Source organism: Biomphalaria glabrata, chromosome 14 (genome assembly GCF_947242115.1).
Source record: "Biomphalaria glabrata chromosome 14, xgBioGlab47.1, whole genome shotgun sequence".
Classification (NCBI taxonomy): Eukaryota; Metazoa; Mollusca; class Gastropoda; family Planorbidae; genus Biomphalaria; species Biomphalaria glabrata.
The window spans coordinates 17,774,169-17,793,640 of NC_074724.1; the positions used below are offsets into that span (position 1 = coordinate 17,774,169).

Sequence of the window (19,472 nt, forward strand, 5' to 3'; positions counted from 1 at the left end):
CACAGAAGCTAAAAAAAAAAACAAACATTGAAAATCTAATATCTTGATATTCTAGATCTTTCAATTTTTTATAATTCTTCAAAATTTCATGTTTTACGAATAAAATTAAGAAATAAGGAGAATATATAGCAAGAAAAGTGATTATATCTTGAATGATCGAGTTACATTACAGTAATTTTGCGATTCTTTCCTTTATAAAATATTTGCTTTTAAAATAATACTAGTCGACCTGCGGCGTAGCATACGCCGCTATTTTGCAGGTCCGGCCTTAGGCCACAGCAACCTATGCAACCGCACTGGGCCCCGCACTTTCATAGGACAAGCGCTAATTCTAGGTGTATAAATTATTAACTTAAACCATTTTATAACTTATAACAGATTTCCCACAGCCGCCTGATTTACCAGGAGCTCCTAGAAATCTCCTAAAATTGCCAAATATAAGAAAAATCCTAGAAATCTCCGGAAATTATTAAAAATCTTTTGAAAACTAATAGAAATCTCCGGAAATATATAGACAAAAATTGTCCTTTTGGGGTGTCATTGAAGATGATAAATGCCAATCCCGCGCGAGATTAAAAAAACGGCATACCCGTAATTGTGGAATCTGGTGAAAGAAACTTCTCGTACCTCAAACAAATAAGAATTATTTGAGGTCAACAATTCTCGTAGATACATTGGAACATTTGGTAATTCTTGCTATTGAGCGTGATCCATGTAGGAAATATAATTTTTATCATATACTGTATGGCTTCTCTACACGCAAGGCTTGTAAAGTCATTCTGTACGTAGTAAAGAATGAATAAAATGCGAAAACGAATTTATTTTGTAATACAAACTCTTAATTTTCACTTATTATCCGTATCCCTAACCAAACTTGGCCCCGCGAAATCCGTTTCGCATAGGGCTCCACAATGGTTAAGTCCGGCCCTGTTATTTTGTGACGGGTGAATACAGAATAGATTACTTGTTCTCTTTCCATGATTTCTTGGCCACAATGTTCAAGTCCGGTCCTGCTATTTAGTGACGGGTTATTACTACTTGTTCTCCTCCTCTTTTTTTTCGCCTGTTAAATTACGTAGGGTAACTCTAGTTCCTCCGACTTGCAAAAATAAAAACGTGATCTTTCATTACGTGTTGTCCAAACTCTTGACCATAAAGCACCTAGCTTTAACTCTTTATTTACTAAATTAATTTACTGACAGATAAAAGGATTAAGGAGGATCCCTTGACTTAAGGGCTTATGGAGATTTATAGCTCTATCTAATATACTCCTTATGCTTTGTTAAAACTACGCTGTCTTGTTGCGCTTAGTGTTCATATGTCAACATTTTGAAATAAAAATCTTGAATGCAGACACTGAGATATTGTAACAATAACAAATATGTTCTCCTTTCAACAGCTACAGGCTAATTTGTTGTTAATTTATCGCATTCTTTTGAATTACACAAGCAAGATAGAGAGAACAACCATGTAGAATGGAAAGCCTATGATCCCTTTATTTTAATTATCATAACTTATTTATTGATTAGCGATACAGAGGAGTTGTATTCAAATTTTCACGCAGACACTAAATTTTAAAAAATCCTCATTATAATTTGACAACTTCGCTCATTAAAGTTCAGAGACATGTACACTACTAGAGTCGTCTCATTGGACTATGTATTCAAGACATTACTGAGCAAAACCCATCTTTATTTGAAGGCTGGCAAGACGTTTTGTAAGAAAATAGAATTCAGTATTTGGCCTAATGTCCAGTCACTTAGTGAAGACTCTTAGCGGAGTTGGAACTTTAGTCTAGCACTTGATATTCACTATTTCAGTTCAATGTAGCGAACCGAGTAGATTACAAACGAACCTTTCTAACATGCTAAAATATATGTCAGTGTTAGGTTCAGGTATATGCTTTACACCTTTATACTTGTCATAGTTGTCTATAAAGAATGATCTTTAATGCTAAAATATATGGACAATATACTTAGTACATTTTTCACACTTTAAGAAATACTATTTGTACATTGTCATATCTTTAAAAAAAGGATCTCATTATTCTTAATTTAAATTGTTATCCAATGAAGGAATAAACACAATAATGTTTTCTCAACGTGGTATTTTATTTTACTTATTACCTCTCTTTTTAGTTCAATAATTTTTTGTTTGTTTATAAACTATCTTCTAGGTACCTGGACAAATCTCTTACAGTCACGCCAACTATTCAGACAATGTGGAGTATTATCAGTCAAACTGTACCTGGACATCAGCGTTACAAAACTTTCAAGCTGGAAATAATTCATTAAATGTTTACTTCTACCCCAATGTTACTAGAGCTATACATTTAGCTACTGGTCTAACGACAACATTTCATTTTAGTGAGTATCTAAATCACTGATTCCCAAACTGGTCTATATAGACCATGATTTTACCAGCTGTCAAAGTAGTTTTAAAAAACTGTTTTACACAAACCTACATCTGATTATAATAAAAGAATTTCTTTAAGCAACAATACAGTTCAATGACACATCGGTGGTATAAGTTATAACATTAAAAGGTTCTTATGTAATTCTTTGCAAACAACATATACATTTGGAATCAGCTTGGCGTCGAAGGCTCTGACAGTATGTTACGCTTTGTGCTGAAAACTTTTTTTTCCCTCTGAGTTGACTCACGAAAACTTTCCCATGTTTGGATTTAGTTGCAAGGTAGCAGAGGCTTGTATTCAGTTTTCCTTCTACTAGGTGGGTTGCAACTAAGGCTAATGAGTTCTTTCTGCCCAAAGTTTACTGGTTAAGGCGCCAGTTACTCGCCTTACACCCTTCTCCTGTTGGTGAAAACAGGACCCAATATTTGAGCCACACGTGAAAGAAATACACGAGAAACTCTTCGCGAAAAATGGTAATGGTACTTAAGGCAAATTAATTCATATTTAATGTTTCAAGGACTTCTTCATAGAACAACACATTCATAAATAAAACATAATATCCTTAGGAACGGATGATGAACCTGCAAAAAAAAACATTTCCAGTGTGTTTGGTGATTCACGTAATACATATTTATTGTTGTTTTAATTGGTTTAAATTTTAAATTAAATTAGTTATTTTTAATGTTAATGAATTTGCAAAAATGCAATACAAGTAAAGCAAGGGGTCTAGCACAAACAAGAATACATGGACAGGGGTCTACAAGACTAAAAAGTTAACCACTGACCTAAAAGATTAAAAATGGAATAAGTTGAAAAGATTTAGACTCTTTTAACTATTTTTCTTGGTATTAATGACATCTTTCTGCTTGTGTTTCTTACAGATGTATCCAACATATTTCTTTCTAAAGAATGTTTTAATGGTCCAAACATTATAGACGGTTACATAAGACCAGGAGCTACTGCTATATGTGTGTGTTATTTAGATAACATTGGGTATCCTCCTGCATCTTTAGAATGGTCGAACGGAAGTCATTTAAATGAAAGAACATATCTAAATAGTACAGCAACAGCTTTAACAATTGGTAAGTTGTTGGTTTTGCCTAAATTTAAAACATGTAAGAACATTTTTTACGTACGCTATTTTTGTATGGTTACTTTGAACACTAGTTGTTTTTTTTTAAGTTTCATTTAAATTGATTATTAATTAAGTATATCTTCTGTTTTGATATATATATACATTGATAATATATTTTAGAGGAAACTTTGTTTTCTCACAGACGAAGAAAATCAGTAATGTAAAGTTGTTTTCCTTTTTGAAACATTTCAATTCCATCAAGTAAAATCTCCGAACCTCTTTGTCTGGATTCATTTTCTTGCTTCACCCATTCCTTAAACTGTTTAACACTACATGATCTGTCAACCGTCTTTCTCCATTCCACTGCCTTTTGCGTTGAATTCATTCAATGGCATCCCTCGATCTTGTCTTCCTATCGTTTTCTCTGCCTATTTTCCTGGTTCTGTTCACTGAAGGAATGTCTTTTTGAGCCCTAGGAACCTTGTGATATGGCCATAAAGTTTTTACTTTGCGTTTTTTCTAAGTAATCAGCAGGTCATTTGCTAGAGTTACACATGATGTCATAAAGAAATTGTGTTCACCTGACGTTCTGTAGATGGTCTATCCTTGTAGCCCTTCTTTAGGGCCTAGGAAAGTTAATTAAATTATAAAATTAGATAAATAAAAATTATTATATCAATCAAACTTTTCTTGGAGTAATAGAAATAGATTTTTAAAAAAAATAGTAACAGTATTATAAAAGAAAAAACTATAAATGAAAATCTTCTTCTAGCCAGTTTTATTGCTGCTGAGCTGTGAGCTCTGAAGCAGACTGTGCCAAGGAAAAAATAGTGTGCTGTTTTCTTCAGTTGTTCAGCACTGCCGTACAGGGTATTGGTTATGTTGGGCTGTAGTGGGTCTGCCTAAGGAGGGTTAGGAAGGGGCATTCAAAGAGGATATGGTTTACGATTTCATAAGGGTGGGCGCAATGTCTGCAAAGAGGGAGTTGTGTGGAGTTTATTTTGTTCAGATGGTAATTTAATAGAGGTGTGTGTCCTGTCCTTAGTTGGAAGATTGTAGATTGCTCTTTGCGGGGGAGGAAGCTAATACTGTCCAGTTTGTTAGGTATGTTCATTTCTTTGTAAATGGCTCTGCCTGTGTTTTCTGATGCCCATTGGTTGAGCCACTCCTATTTGTGATTGTTGACAAACATTGACCTTAGTGTGAGGTAGTTAACAGGTCTATCTGGTTGTTCCATAGATGAACCTGCCTTTGATAGCTTATCTGCCTTTTTATTTCCCATGATGCCAATGTGTCTAGGGATCCACTGTAGTGTGATATTGATATTTAATTTTGAGATCATCTGATGGATTATCACAATTAGTGTTGTCAACTCTCTTGGGCTGTTTGAGGTGCTACTGTTAAGTGCTTGAAGAGTGGATTGGGAGTCTGTAAAGACAACAATATCTGATGGTGATTGCACTCCTTCATATAATTTGCTTTCCCCTGTCTGGAGTGCTATGGTAAGTGCCTCAATTTCGGCTTGGAAGTTTGAGCAGGGTGCAGTTATTTCAAAGTGTTTATTTTTAGGGAAGACCAGGAAGGCACCAAGACCAGCATTGATGGTGGCTTTGAAGGCCGATCCGTCGGTATATATATGGATAGCCGTTTTTGGGTAGCTTTCAATTGTTTCGAACGTGCCTACTTTGAGCTCCAGTGGATTTGATTCTTTTGTTATTGTTATTTTGTAAATGTGTTTTAATAGTTGGTTGTTTGTAGTTTAGTCCAGGCGTTATGTTTGAAAATCTGGTATTTTTTTCTCTGTTATTGGGTAGGTGGTGTTTTAGGGCTAGTTCGTCAGTAAGTTGGATCAGAGCTCTTTGTTTTTTTTGGTTGTTTTTCCAATTTCTCTTTTCTCCAACCTTCTGTATCTCTCAATAGCTTCTAATGCTGCTCTGTTGCGCCTTAACTTAAGAGGTTCAATATTGGAGTCTATTTCACAGGCTGCTGTGGGAGTAGTTCTCATACCTCCACTAATTAGACGCAAAGCTTGGTTTTGGATTGTGACTAATGATGATTGATAGGTTTTGTTGGCAGCTACTTGTATGGAGAGACAGTTATCCATTACAGATCTGACGTATCCAGTGTCTAACTGTCTTATGGTTTTCTTTTCAGCTTCCCAGGATGTTCCTGCTAGGTGTTTTATAATGTTTAATCTTTGTGATGCCTTTTCTTTTAAATCTGCAATAAAGTGTTTTAGAGACAGTCTTTGGTCTAATTTTATTTATTGGTTGTGAGTCTATTTTTAGGATGTAGTTTCTTTTTGGCTGTTTTGTTGCTGTGGCTAAAGATTGAATAAACTGACTTTTCTTTGTTTATTTCCATTTTCCATAATTTTGAAAACGTGGAGATAGTTGTGAGGGCTCTATTTAGTTTGGCTCTAGTCAGCACTGGAAATTTCTCTGTAGTCCAAATTAAAAGGTCGTCTGCATAAAGTGCCTTATTGCCAGAAATGAGGTCCGGGAGGTCGTTCATGAAGATTAGAAAGAGAGTGCAGCTAAGGGCTGAACCTTGTGGTAGTCCTTCTTCCAAACTTTTTTTTTTACTAGAGATGGCACCTTCGAATCGGGTTTAGATGGTTCTGTTTTTTAGAAAAGCTCTGATCCAGCTGTACATTCTTCCATGGATGCCCATTTTTCTCATCTTCAAAAAATCTATAAATACTGCTGTAGTGTGCTTGTTTTCATGAAACCTTTCTACTGTGTCCTGGATAAAACGAAAGAGGTGGTCTTCTGTTTTAATTGCTTTCCTGAAGCCAGCTTGTGGATTGTGTAGTGAGCAAATACTTTCTAGCCACCAATAAAGTCGGTTATTGATCATTTTTTCTGCCATTTTGCCATTGTCGGATGTTAGAGATATTGGTCTATAACTTTTAGGGTCTCCAGGTGGTTTATTTTTCTTTCAGATGGGTATTATGTTTGCGGTTCTCCATTCCTGTGGTATGTCTCCAGTTTTCCATGTATGGTTGATAAAGTTAAGTAAACAGTTTTGGGCCTGTGGTCCTAGTCCCCGGTTCATTTCATTTGTTTTTTTACCGGGTCCAGGAGATTTTTTTGACTTGAGACTTTTTAGGGCAGTATTGAGCTCATGTAGAGTGAAGGGAGTGTCAAAGATCTGACAGTTGACTGTTGGAGCTTTTTCTTCTTTCTTTAAGATATTACTTAAGGCCTGGTCCAGTGGTTTTCTTGAACTTCCAATGTAGTGAGTGATTCATACAATTTAAAAAGAACTACAATTATTATTTTTTTGTTGCTTGCTAATTTCATAGACATTTCGTAAATGTGTACTTATTATTGAATATACATTATATCATCATATTTCCACTCAATATGGCCTTATAAAACACAATAATTAAAATTTTGGTCAATGAACACTAACAAAATATTACAGTATATATAATTTTAATATGATAAAATGTATTTTATAACAAACTACACAGTCGTTAAGATTGTTTCTGAACTAGCTTTTTTTTAAATAAATGGATATAAACAGTAATAAATGCAAAATATGTTTTTACAAACTAAATTAATAATTAACAACGTTTTTTTATACTTTAAAAAAAAATGTGTGTCTGTCTACAGAACCATTCAGTCAAGAGAGAATGTTCACCTGTACACGCTCAACACATTTATTGAATGATGAATCTTCTATTTCCTATGTAGTGATGTATGCCAGTAGGTCATGATTTAAATTTTTACCTGTTCAAACAATGTTAAAGGAGATACTGAAATATTATTGCGACACACAATTAAAAATATTTTTCTATTTAAAAAATGTTTCAAGTATATAATTGTTTTAAATATTGATAAATTAAATTAAAAATTTATTTTTTGTAAACATGTCATTTCAGAGGGGCCAACGGCATGTTCAGTAGAACTAAAAGATACAACACAAACAGTTTGGAAAATGTGTAAAAATACAAAAATAAATTGGACAGTTATTTGTCAGGTCAATCAAACAGATGCTATACCAGGAATCAAAGGAAAACTTAACATCAACTCAATTTACTCAAATGTTTTGAACAGTCAAAATATGTCTACTATGTATCAAGTTAGAAATGAGTTTAACGTAACGGAAGCTGGGACTTATTCTATTGGATGTCTAGTGCAGAATTTACACTTTAATGATGTTTACGCCACATGCAGTTATATACCAGTTTTACAAGTCATTGGTAATATGATTGTTTTGTTAAAACATCTTAATGTACATAGTAAAAGTTATTTAATTATATATATATATATATTTTTTTTTAAACAGTTTTTCAATTATTTAATGAAAAAATGTGTCTCTTAATTTATCCTGTCAATTTATAGCACCACCAAAATCTTCACCAATTCTACAATTCAAAAGCACTAGTGTAGAAGATCAAATGGGACTACAGGAGAATAAAGTCTATACTGTGGTATGTACAGCACTTGGAGGAATACCTTCTGTGAGTAACATTACAGTCTCATGTGGGAACATCAAAGAATTAACTCAATCTGGAAACATCCTTACATCTCCTGTAATATTTACAAGAACAATGACTGGACAGAACTGCACATGTACAGCTCAACATATTACTGGATGTTATGAAAACAATACAAGCACTTTACAACTAAATATTTTGTGTGAGTTTATTATCAAAAGTTTCCAATAAAAATTAACTACTTAATTCAAGTATAAATGAAATATAAATATTAATAAAGTTGATGTAGTATTCAAAATTCCAACTTAAAATAGGACATACATTTAGTAAAAATATTACTGGCAAAGTGCCCAGACATTCTATCGGATTATTAAATCTAAGTCTGGAAAATAGAAAAATGTCTTATTTAGGAAAAAAATAAATGACACATATACAAATTAAAACAAATATGATCAGCTTTAAAATATATTTTTATGTTTCTATCACAGACCTATATATATATTGTTACGAACCTCACTATCCAGGCTCTCTGCAAACTGCACCACACGACACCAACTTAAAGAACTTGACAACTCAGGGCTCCAAAATAACGTAATAGTTTAATGTCAGTAAATAACAGCCAATACTGTACAATTGGCAACACCTACACTGTACAAATATCTCTCCGTATCAACCGTACCGCCGTATCAACTCTTGCACTGGCCTCTCCGTCTCGTTCCGGGCTTGCATTGGGTTCAATAGTTCAGGACTGACTTCACACACTAGGCTCGTTGTGTCGGACTCGATCGCAGACCAAGATCAAGACGCCAGCCGTCTCAACTGTACTTGACAGTACTCCGCACTGAACCGTCGTAATGCTCCGTACAGAACCACACCGCTGAACTGTGCTGTAGTCGACCGGACTGTAGTGAACCGGGCTCTGAACCCCTGCCGTGAACCTTGCTGTAATGAGCCCCTTTTCTCGACCGTCTTGACTGCGACACCTCCGCTCTTATATAGGGTCCCTACTGGCCTTCTCGAACCGGACAGAACGCCGCTCGACGTTTCCAGGTGGTCAGATGACTACAACTCTCGTGACGCTCCTGAGCTCTGTTCACGACGTCGATCCTTCCCGAACCGCCGTCGATCCTTCCCGAACCGCCGTGTTGACACTCGTCTCGGCTGACCGTCGTAACTGGTCACGGTTGACCGCTCGTCTAGCGCTGGCCTGGGGCGATTTGCGTCGGCTGACTACACACACACCACTACCCCCATCTGTGCCACCACCAGGTTTACAACAATATATTTTATACATAGACTAGAAAACAAAGAAAAATTCATATCAGATCTTTATGTACGTAACTCTTTTTCAAACTGTCAGGGAATTTGTCCTTAATTTTGGACAATCGCTATTTTCTGTTCAAGAAAAAAGTAATGATCTTTAGTTTTCAAAGTTTAGAAATAATGCAATCCCTTTTGGCGGATTTTAAATAAAACGTGCTGCCTTTATGACATGAGATCAGGGCCAGTCCAAATAAATGCGTGGCCCTATGCGAAACAGCGCGGGGCCTAGTCTCTGGGGGAATAAGGATAATAAGTGAAAATTAAGATTTTGTATTAGAAAATAAATTCGACTTTGAATTTTATTCATTCTTTACTATATACGAAATTGCGATCAAATTAACATTACTTTATAACCCTTCCAACCTATGGCATATTTATATACCAGTGACTATAAAAGTAAATAAAGTATTAGAACTTTCGATTTAAGTAAATATTCGCCCGATTATTACATTTTATTACATGAAAACTGACAGTACCTTTTTTGTTTTATCGCGCGTAGGATTGGCGTTTTCCGCAATGAAAACACACAAATGACAGTTTTCAGGAGATTTTAATAAATTCAATAGATTTCCAGGAATTTTTCGTATATATTTTGCAATTTAATAATTACACCTAGAATTAGCGCGAGGCCCATGAAAGATCGGGGCCCACTACGACCGTATAGGTTGCAGTGGCCTAAGACCGGCCCTGCATGAGAGTTTTACTCATGAAAATTTACGAAGACGCCTGAACAGTCAAATGTTCTAGCTTCATGAGAAGACTTTTGGTATTGAGTGAACGTATACTTGAAGAGGATTTGTAATCTATCGTTCTGTATATTTGATGTTTGAGGATATTGTCCTATGATTTCTGTTTGATATTCGTAATATTTTCATTTATAATAATAGCCATCACTTTGCTGTGCTAATAATCTTGTGATCATGTTATATATGCCAGCTGCTATGGCTGGAGTGGACACAAACTCTGTTCTTAGTTTTAATTCTATTGTATAAATAAACTTCAGGACTGCTACCTTTTGACTTTGCTAGTATAATGTAGATAGCTTCTTATTGAACGTATAGTTTAATCAGAGACCAAGTACAAATCTATACACATGAAGTAGCTACGCAGGCAATCGGGTATAATTCTACGTTTAATAAAAATCTAGTCACAAGGAAAATATTCTGACACAAATTTATATATTCACACAAAACTACGATATAAAACCATTTCTTTTTTTGTTTCCTTTGAGATAATATTCCGACAATCCGAGATCTAAATAATTCAAACCTCTTGATGTTAATCATCATATGATTTTAGATTGTAGCCTACATTTCAATATAATGGTTACCTAGACCTTTCAAAATGTAGATTCTGGATATAAAAATTGCATTATAATTTACATTGTGCATATTATATGTTAGAAAGGTTAGGTTTTAGAAAATACTTTTCCTCTATTACTTCTTTACAAAACAATGCCATTTTTGTTTATCGTTTAGAGATCAACGTGTCCAGTCTAGGTGTAGGCCTAATATATATTTATAGGTCTGGAGGTCTCTATATGTATCGATAAGATTTTAGAAATATTACAAATCTATCAAGTTTCCTATTTCAGTTTTGTATATATTTGTTTTCAAGCATGTAATGAGATGCACACATCGTTTCAGACAAATCTTCAGTTACATCGTTCACTGTTCTCAACACAGTTATAGACAAGGGAAACTTTGCACCAATGTTTTGTGCAGCAGACGGTCACCCAGCACCAAATATTTCTATCTCTAAAGGAAGTGAAACTATTGCTTACAACTCCAGTGGATATTTTCTGTTCTTTAATAAATCAATGTCTTGTAAAGATGCAGGGAATTATCTTTGTCAAGCCAACAATGGAATAGATTTTAACAATAAAGAATTTAAACAAGTTACTGTATATGTTACTTGTAAGTAAATATTGTACTTTATAATATCAATATTATAGGTAATAATAATAATGATAATAATAATTATTATTATTATAGCTTTTATATAGCGCTACTTTCATGCTTATAGCATGCTCGGACCGATATGATCCAATCTCATTTGTGAACCGGTGGTGTCGGGGGAGGGGTATCTTGGAGAAGGTTTTCCGTGCTGCCTTAAGCCGCTGGAACCTGGAACCCCCGACATAGGTAGCCAAGCCAGGTTCAAGCGTACTTAACCTCTCAACCACGCTTCTCACTTTCCGAAGTATAGAATAAAGAGTGAAAATTGATACAGACATAAAAAGAATGATTTCATCAGAAATCGAGTGAGTTATTGATCTGGATACTAAATCTATAGACAAATATTCCAATAAAGGTGACGAATACTCGTACTCGTAATGGACTTAACATGATATGCCACCACAGATCATCAGGAAAGTGGGAGCTTAATCATTACAAATAGAAATGCTACAAACTAGAGCAGAGGACGAGTACAAAAATAAACCTTTGGCAAGCAGTATTTTTTTTTGTCCCGTAAATAAATATAGATCTGTCTTTTATGAACGAAAATTGTGTTTCATCGATTAAGAATTGCTGTTTGAGAAAAATAATAATGAAGAAACACTGAAAATTAACAAGTGCTGCTAAAAGTGTTACTTCAAAATAACTAACTAGTATTTTTACTTCATAAATGAAATGCCTAATTCAAAAGTTGTTTTTTATATTCGTCATATCCCCGTGTAACATAAGAAAGGTTATTTAAAATATTTACATATAGTTTCTCCATACGATATTGACAATGAGTTATGTTTTATCAAAGCATGAACACATGACTGTCAACAAATTAGTTTTTTTTCTTTTATTAATTATCGTATAAAATAATATTTTTGATATATCAATGATATGCAATATAAGAAACTTATCTTAAAAATTGTAGGTTTAATAATTTAAATGTTGTTGTTTTTTTTAATTTAGTCCAAAATGTACAAGTTTATTACATATTCTATTATTCTAACGATTTGTGTCACGATTTTCAAATTATTTCTATTTCATAATGCCTTCTAAATCATTAATTCACATTTTCAGGTCCTTTAAAGTTTGAAACACATGAAATTTTAAAGAGTTTTAGTCTACAAAATGGGAATTTTTTTTTCTACAATTTGACTGTTTATGGATACCCAGAGCCAGATAATTTATAAATTTTAAAATCTAATACAGAATCCAACAATGTAGTTGTAACGAAGTCATCACTGGAACCACCTTATGTGAGTGTAGAACTAAAGATTTTCAGCCTGACATCTTCAGACTTTGATAATTATACTCTTGTAATATTTCAAAGCGGAGCACAGAGTTTGATGTTCACATTTTCTATTTATGAAGGTATTTTCTGAAAATATATTTATGACTTAAGGATTATGTCTTTTTAGTAAGTAGTAAGTTGAAGCATTTAATAGTCAATTTATGATATTGAATTATTGTGTATTTGTTAAGTCAACCATGAAGCTCATCAAAATTGACACTAGAAGCTGGAAAATAGTGGCAAAGGATAGATCCACATGGAGAGCGAGCATAAAGGCATGGTCCCGGATTGCAGAAACCATACACAACAGTAGTAGAAAGAATGGTGAAAATGCAACGGGGCCTGTTATTAAGGTTTGGCCTCTTTAGTCCGCACCTGAACCAAGCCGTCTGTAATGAACTGGACTCTGCTGAGTCATCTTGACTGTGACTACTCCGCTCTTTATATAGGGTCCCTAATGGCCTTCCAGAACCGGACATAACGTCTGGTCGATCACATGAATACATCCCTCGTGACGCTCCTGAGCTCTACTCACAACACCGATCCTTCCCGAGCTGTCTTGGCTGACCGTCGTAACTCGTCACGGTTGACCGCTTGTCTTGCGCTGGCCTGTGGCGATTTGTGTCGGCTGTCTACACACACTACTACCCCCATCTGTGCCACCACCAAGTTTATTACAATACAAAAATATAATCTCAGCGCCATAACTTACTACGACAGTAGGACCGATAGTATATTTTAAATAGATTTTATTTTACCTTTAAAAGCTACGTTGGGGTTTAAGAAAAAAAAAAAAGATGTGTGGATAGCGTGCACATTAACGACATCCGGACTGTTGAGACTAAGGTTAGTTTAGAGTTAGGCTTGGGATTTATGGTTAGGATTAGGGATTAGTATTAGTGTCAGGTTAGATTAGGGTTATGTATTTATTTATCATATTTTTTATTACTTTAACGTGAACCTATTAGGTAATGTACACTTTATCTAGGTAATGTACACTTTATCTAGGTAATGTACACTTTATCTAGGTAATGTACACTTTATCTAGGTAATGTACACTTTATCTAGGTAATGTAAACTTTATCTAGGTAATTGTCAGGGTTATGTTAAGGCCTTAGCTCGTTTGCCCGGGCCCCTGACATTTAACCAGGCACCTTCGTGCTTACAATAAATAAATGACTCACTGGTAACAATGTAAATATTTAATGATATAAATATAAGTATGATGACAAACTAATGGAGTAATGACATTGAACATTTTAATACTGTGAATTTATTAATTAAATAATAATTCTACCCCTTGCTGTCCCACAACGTACACATTAATGTTCGAAACACAACACACTCTGACACTGCTGTCTTTAGTCACCAGCGTAGACTTCCAATCCCAAGCTAACTCCCTGTAAAGACAAAGTAAAGACAAACTAGAAAGGTCTAGTAGACTATCACTATGGCATCGAAACAACTGCGAAACGCAGTTATGCCTTAGATACTCACCCTAAACAGGGGAACACAGAAGAATCTCAACAAACGTTACACCAGCAGAACAAAAACACTCCATTAACTTACAAGCATGGCAACAAAAAGAAAGTGCGTTCAAAAATAGTGCACTTAATACACATTGGTGCTAGAATGCCATAATCTACGCACCGACATTCCCCCTCTCCCCCCCAAACTGGTTCTTACAAAGTATGGACCAGTTTCCGTACCTCAAACTGAAAGAAAAGTAAGAAGATATCATTGCAACTACAAGGTAAGCACATCCAGCTAGGGAACATTCATCCGCATTAACATCACTCTTCCAAACATAACAACTTAGAAGAAAAATTACCAATGACACTTTTTACCAAAGTATCCACATGACACTATGAACCATTCACAAAATCACAATCTACCAACCAATCAAATTTAAAATGCATAATCAGCAAATTAATGTCAATAATACTAAATGCAACATAATATCATCTAACATAAAGTGCAAACATTTTCAAACAACAATGTATACATTGGAACCATAAAATGCATAAGACATGTATAAAAACAATACATAAGTATGTAGCTCATGTAGCTGCGTATTTGAAAGTCTATAAATCTTGAACACAGATCAGCAAGCAGATTGTCCTCCCCTTTGACATGAACAACATCAAAGGAATAATCCTGCAACATCAGCGCCCATCTTGTAATACGTGCATTGGTAAAGTTAGTGCTCCCAAGGTAAGATAAAGCCTTGTGGTCAGTCTGGAGATGAAATTTTTTTCCGGCCAGATACCTGTCCAATTTTTTTATTGCATATACAATGGCCAATCCTTCCCGTTCAATGATAGAATACTTCTGCTCCCGAGGCAACAACTTACGGCTCACAAATTTTATAGGATGCAACATACCATTCACACACTGGCTTAGAATGCCAGAGATCCCTTTGTCTGAGGCATCAGTCTGGAGATAGAACGGTAGAGAAAAATCAGGCAAACGAAGAATAGGATACTTACATAGACAGGCCTGCACTCTCTTCAATGCCTTCGCACACTCACAGCTCCAGTCTACTCTCATGGATTTTAAACGACGTAAGAATGCCTTAAAAGGAAAAACTAAATCCACGTATCCACCAATAAACTTTTACTCCCATAACTAACAGATATGGTTCCGATACTTTAAATAACAAAGTATATACTCAACTTACTTTAAGTATATAAAAAGATATAAGTGGAATGGAATATTGACTACATCAACATCTAAATATATCAACACCATTCATCCATAGGTCTCGCTATTTAAACAACCCAATATGGATTTACCAGAGTACCCTAGTTATCATCACGTTATCCCCGCGTGCTTATACGATGAGGGACAACCACAATATTCCTACCTCCAAATTTGGACTTGTCCAAATATTTAACTGCTCTCGCAACGTCTGCCAGATTCCTGAGCCTAACATGACCTACACCCATTGACTTCCCATTCGCCATCAAAACCTCCACAAATCCCACCAAACCAACATCTCTAAACCTATCCTTTAACTTCTGCCAGTTAACATTATATGGTAAATTTCTAACTGTCACTGTGTAACGATCCGGAATCAGCTTATAGTCACGACGACTCTTGGACTCGCGACGGCCCTCTAGTCATCTATCACTTGGCCTCTGCTCATGTGCTCTGACCACAGTATTACAATCGTCTTCCCTATCAGTTGAATTAATCGGGTAAGTCTCTGGAACCCTTTCACCACAACTGAAGCAAGCGATCTCCATCCTTTTGCCCCCAGGACTCCGATTCATCACAGGCTCACTACACGCTGCCGCAACATACACTTTGTCTTCCTTAGCAAGCGACACACCCGCACTAGCAACCTTAAAACCTTCAATAACATCAATCATATCATCAACGGTGCCTTTCTTACTTATTATCAGTTGCTTGTACACATCTCCTGACACATTCTCAAGTATCCTATCTTTTACCAGCAACTCTTTCACTTCTTCCACAGTCTTGCCTACTTCAGCCATTTTCAACCAATTGTCCAACGCGTTTCGCAGCTCTGTGACAAAACCCCTAAAATCGTTCTGTCGTGGTTTTACCCGGTGGAACCTCTTGCGGCAGGTTTCCGCGTTTATATCCGCATGTCGCAGTAATACAGCCCTCACTTCCTCATAATTTTCATTCAAAAACAGACTGTCCCGCAGCATACAGTTTCTTAGAAAGGTAGTTAGTTTATAGGACAAGAGCAATGACCATTCCTTTCTATCGATCTTGCATCTTGTTGCGACGGCCTCAAAGTGTGTTAAATATGCCATCAGGTCATCGTCTTCCTTCATTCCCTGGAAGCTCTTGTCAAGTTTATCTAAAACATTTCTAGGCCGCACCTCTGCCTGTGTTGCCGTCCCAGCCGCTGTTGCTGACTTTTCCTTCATTCTTTCTAGTTCCATCTCCTCTTTCCTCTTAAGTTCCTCCCTGGCATCTCTTTCTTTCCACCTCTCGTGTTCCTCACGCTTGGCCTTCTCCTCACGTTCAAATCTGACCTTCTCCTCTGCCTTCAATCTTTCCTCTCTCTCAAATCTAGCCTTTTCTCGTTCAAAGTCCTCTTTCTTGGCTTTTTCATAGTCTTCTTTCTGCTCAGCCACATACCTCTCTAACCTTTCACCTTCGTACCCCAGAGAACGACCATCACTTATAAACTGGGCAGTAATTGTCAACCTAGTTTCCATGGTAAATACAATGTACACTACTTGGCTGTATTATATTTAAATTATATACAATATGGGAACCAAAAAAATTCTACTAATTGTACAAGAGATCAACTAAAGCCTAGAGCCTGCGGTTCAATGGCAAAGAAAGAAACCTATCTGTGCAGTATCCCACGTCGGAGGAAAGTGCCTCACTCAGGCCACAGCGTCGAAATATAGTTGCCACAGGACAATCCACCACAATACTAGTAGCCTCAGACTTCAGTAGTTACCAACAGCCACTTTACACTCACGTTCGCTTGTTGCCGGGAGCGAGAAGACACTCGTTCGAAGGTGAAGCACAATATAGAAAACAAGAAAATACAAATGCGTTTCAATCTTGCAATACAATAGTTATATAGTATATAGTACAGTATAGTTATAGTGTTATATCACTTATATCACAAAGGATGTATTTATTGTATTTATCTGCTACTTTCGATATACATCGTTGCCAATGGTACATAATTCAATATTAGTACAGTAGATTGTGATGCAATACTATGTAAACAATTATTAGATTGTAGACACTGCTGCTACATAATCAAGTAACTAAAACTTATATAATGATTGAAATTATAGTTCTGTGACTGGTAGTCACAGCCGGACTCGAGCCCCCAACTGTCAGGGTTATGTTAAGGCCTTAGCTCGTTTGCCCGGGCCCCTGACATTTAACCAGGCACCTTCGTGCTTACAATAAATAAATGACTCACTGGTAACAATGTAAATATTTAATGATATAAATATAAGTATGATGACAAACTAATGGAGTAATGACATTGAACATTTTAATACTGTGAATTTATTAATTAAATAATAATTCTACCCCTTGCTGTCCCACAACGTACACATTAATGTTCGAAACACAACACACTCTGACACTGCTGTCTTTAGTCACCAGCGTAGACTTCCAATCCCAAGCTAACTCCCTGTAAAGACAAAGTAAAGACAAACTAGAAAGGTCTAGTAGACTATCACTATGGCATCGAAACAACTGCGAAACGCAGTTATGCCTTAGATACTCACCCTAAACAGGGGAACACAGAAGAATCTCAACAAACGTTACACCAGCAGAACAAAAACACTCCATTAACTTACAAGCATGGCAACAAAAAGAAAGTGCGTTCAAAAATAGTGCACTTAATACACATTGGTGCTAGAATGCCATAATCTACGCACCGACAGTAATGTACACTTTATCTAGGTAATGTATACTTTATATAGGTAATGTACACTGTATCTAGGTAATGTACACTTTTTCTAGGTAATGTACACTTTTTCTAGGTAATGTACACATTATTTTGCTATTGTGAATTAAGAAAAAAAAAGAATTGTTCACACATTAATGGATTTTCATAGCTAATGTGCACAATACTTAGGTAATCAAGACATTAATGAATTTTAGCACTTCAGATGTAACATACACAGCACAAATTACTAGACCGTGGTAAACAATGCGGCGCTAATGATCCGAAACTTTATTTGAGCCCATCAGAAGAACTGAGAACTGTTGTGTAGTTGATGTTTCAACCTTTACCATCGCTCATCTTACCAAGAGCCCCAACCTTAATTGGACTTTACAACTACAAGTTGATTTCTACTAAAGGAGGTCATTTCAAAGATAACAACATTAAAAACGTCCTCGATGTTGACATGTAAAGGTTACAAATGAATGTAAATACATATGTTATTATGGGTTACTTTTATGGGTTACTTATTATAGTGCATATGCCGATAAGTTAATGTTGTCTCAGATCGTCACCTTGATATCAGCTACAATGTATACATTTTCATTTTAAGTGGCCTACGAAAGTAAAATAGCAGCTGTTAGTATTGTTTGGTCTGTCTGTTCGTCCGTTCATCCTTCCGTTCCGTTTAGATCTCATAAACTAGAAAAGATATGTAGAATCCGATATCATGATATTTTAGATCTTCTAAAGTTCTGAGTCTGCGGCTACCTTTTTTTCTGATAGCGAAATATTTAATTTAAAAAATTAACTAAGCAACTATTAATAGTAAAAAAAAAAAACACGGAAGACTTAGTAGTAAGAAAAACAATAATTTAGCTTATTTTAACACATTCATGCAAACTGTTTTAATCTGTTTAATTTTATGTCAAAAACATGTTTTTACAAAATTTGTATTACTAAAGTTTGGCACTTTCTGCCATATTAGTTACTTACATTTTAAATAACATTTTTACTTTCTTTGAAAAAGATTTTTTAAAATCCATTTAATATGAGTCTAATATAATAGAAAACAACAATCAATAAGTAGTGTTTATATTCTACACGTTAAGTGCAACGCCTACTATAGTGGTAAGAATACTAAGCAAAACACAAAACTTTCTTAGTTAAGGCTTTAAATGAGAGATTGGACCTTTACAAAACAATTACATCAATTACATAATGTTCAATAACATCAGTTCACATTTAACTATATCTTCATAACTATCATTTCATTTAATACCTATGGATAGTAACAATGTAATTAAGTTAATTTAATTAATCCGAATTAAGTCGTTAGTCGAACTAACAATTACAACATTATCGGTAACACTTTCGACAGGAGCACGTCTTTTCTTTTTGTTTCAACGACGGAGGTAGGGTTGTAGTTGTTGATAGTTTGTAGTTCTTAGTCTCGGATATTCTTTCTGAAAATATTGAAACCTCTCTTTTTACTTGAGGGAAAAACACTTCGGGGGCCGATTTCAAATTAGTGCTTTCTACACAAACGGATTATTGTAACCTTGTTTAC

The 19,472-nt window shown here is 35.4% G+C and overlaps 1 protein-coding gene and 1 long non-coding RNA gene across 2 annotated transcripts; one reads left to right on the forward strand and one right to left on the reverse strand.

Annotated features, from left to right (window-relative positions):
* Positions 1-2,182: 2,182 nt before the first annotated feature.
* On the forward strand, positions 2,183-12,811 carry LOC129922670 (uncharacterized). Its single transcript, XM_056009385.1, has 7 exons — positions 2,183-2,366; positions 3,298-3,498; positions 7,112-7,204; positions 7,381-7,701; positions 7,844-8,140; positions 10,908-11,177; positions 12,285-12,811. The coding sequence occupies exons 3-7, from the start codon at positions 7,132-7,134 to the stop codon at positions 12,395-12,397; spliced, it is 1,074 nt and encodes a 357-aa protein (XP_055865360.1). The 5' UTR covers positions 2,183-2,366; positions 3,298-3,498; positions 7,112-7,131; the 3' UTR covers positions 12,398-12,811.
* An 874-nt stretch (positions 12,812-13,685) lies between these two features.
* On the reverse strand, positions 13,686-17,892 carry LOC129922671 (uncharacterized). Its single transcript, XR_008774576.1, has 2 exons — positions 16,832-17,892; positions 13,686-14,934 (listed from the first exon to the last, which is right to left on the reverse strand). It is a non-coding gene; the product is annotated as an uncharacterized LOC129922671 (long non-coding RNA).
* Positions 17,893-19,472: the final 1,580 nt, after the last annotated feature.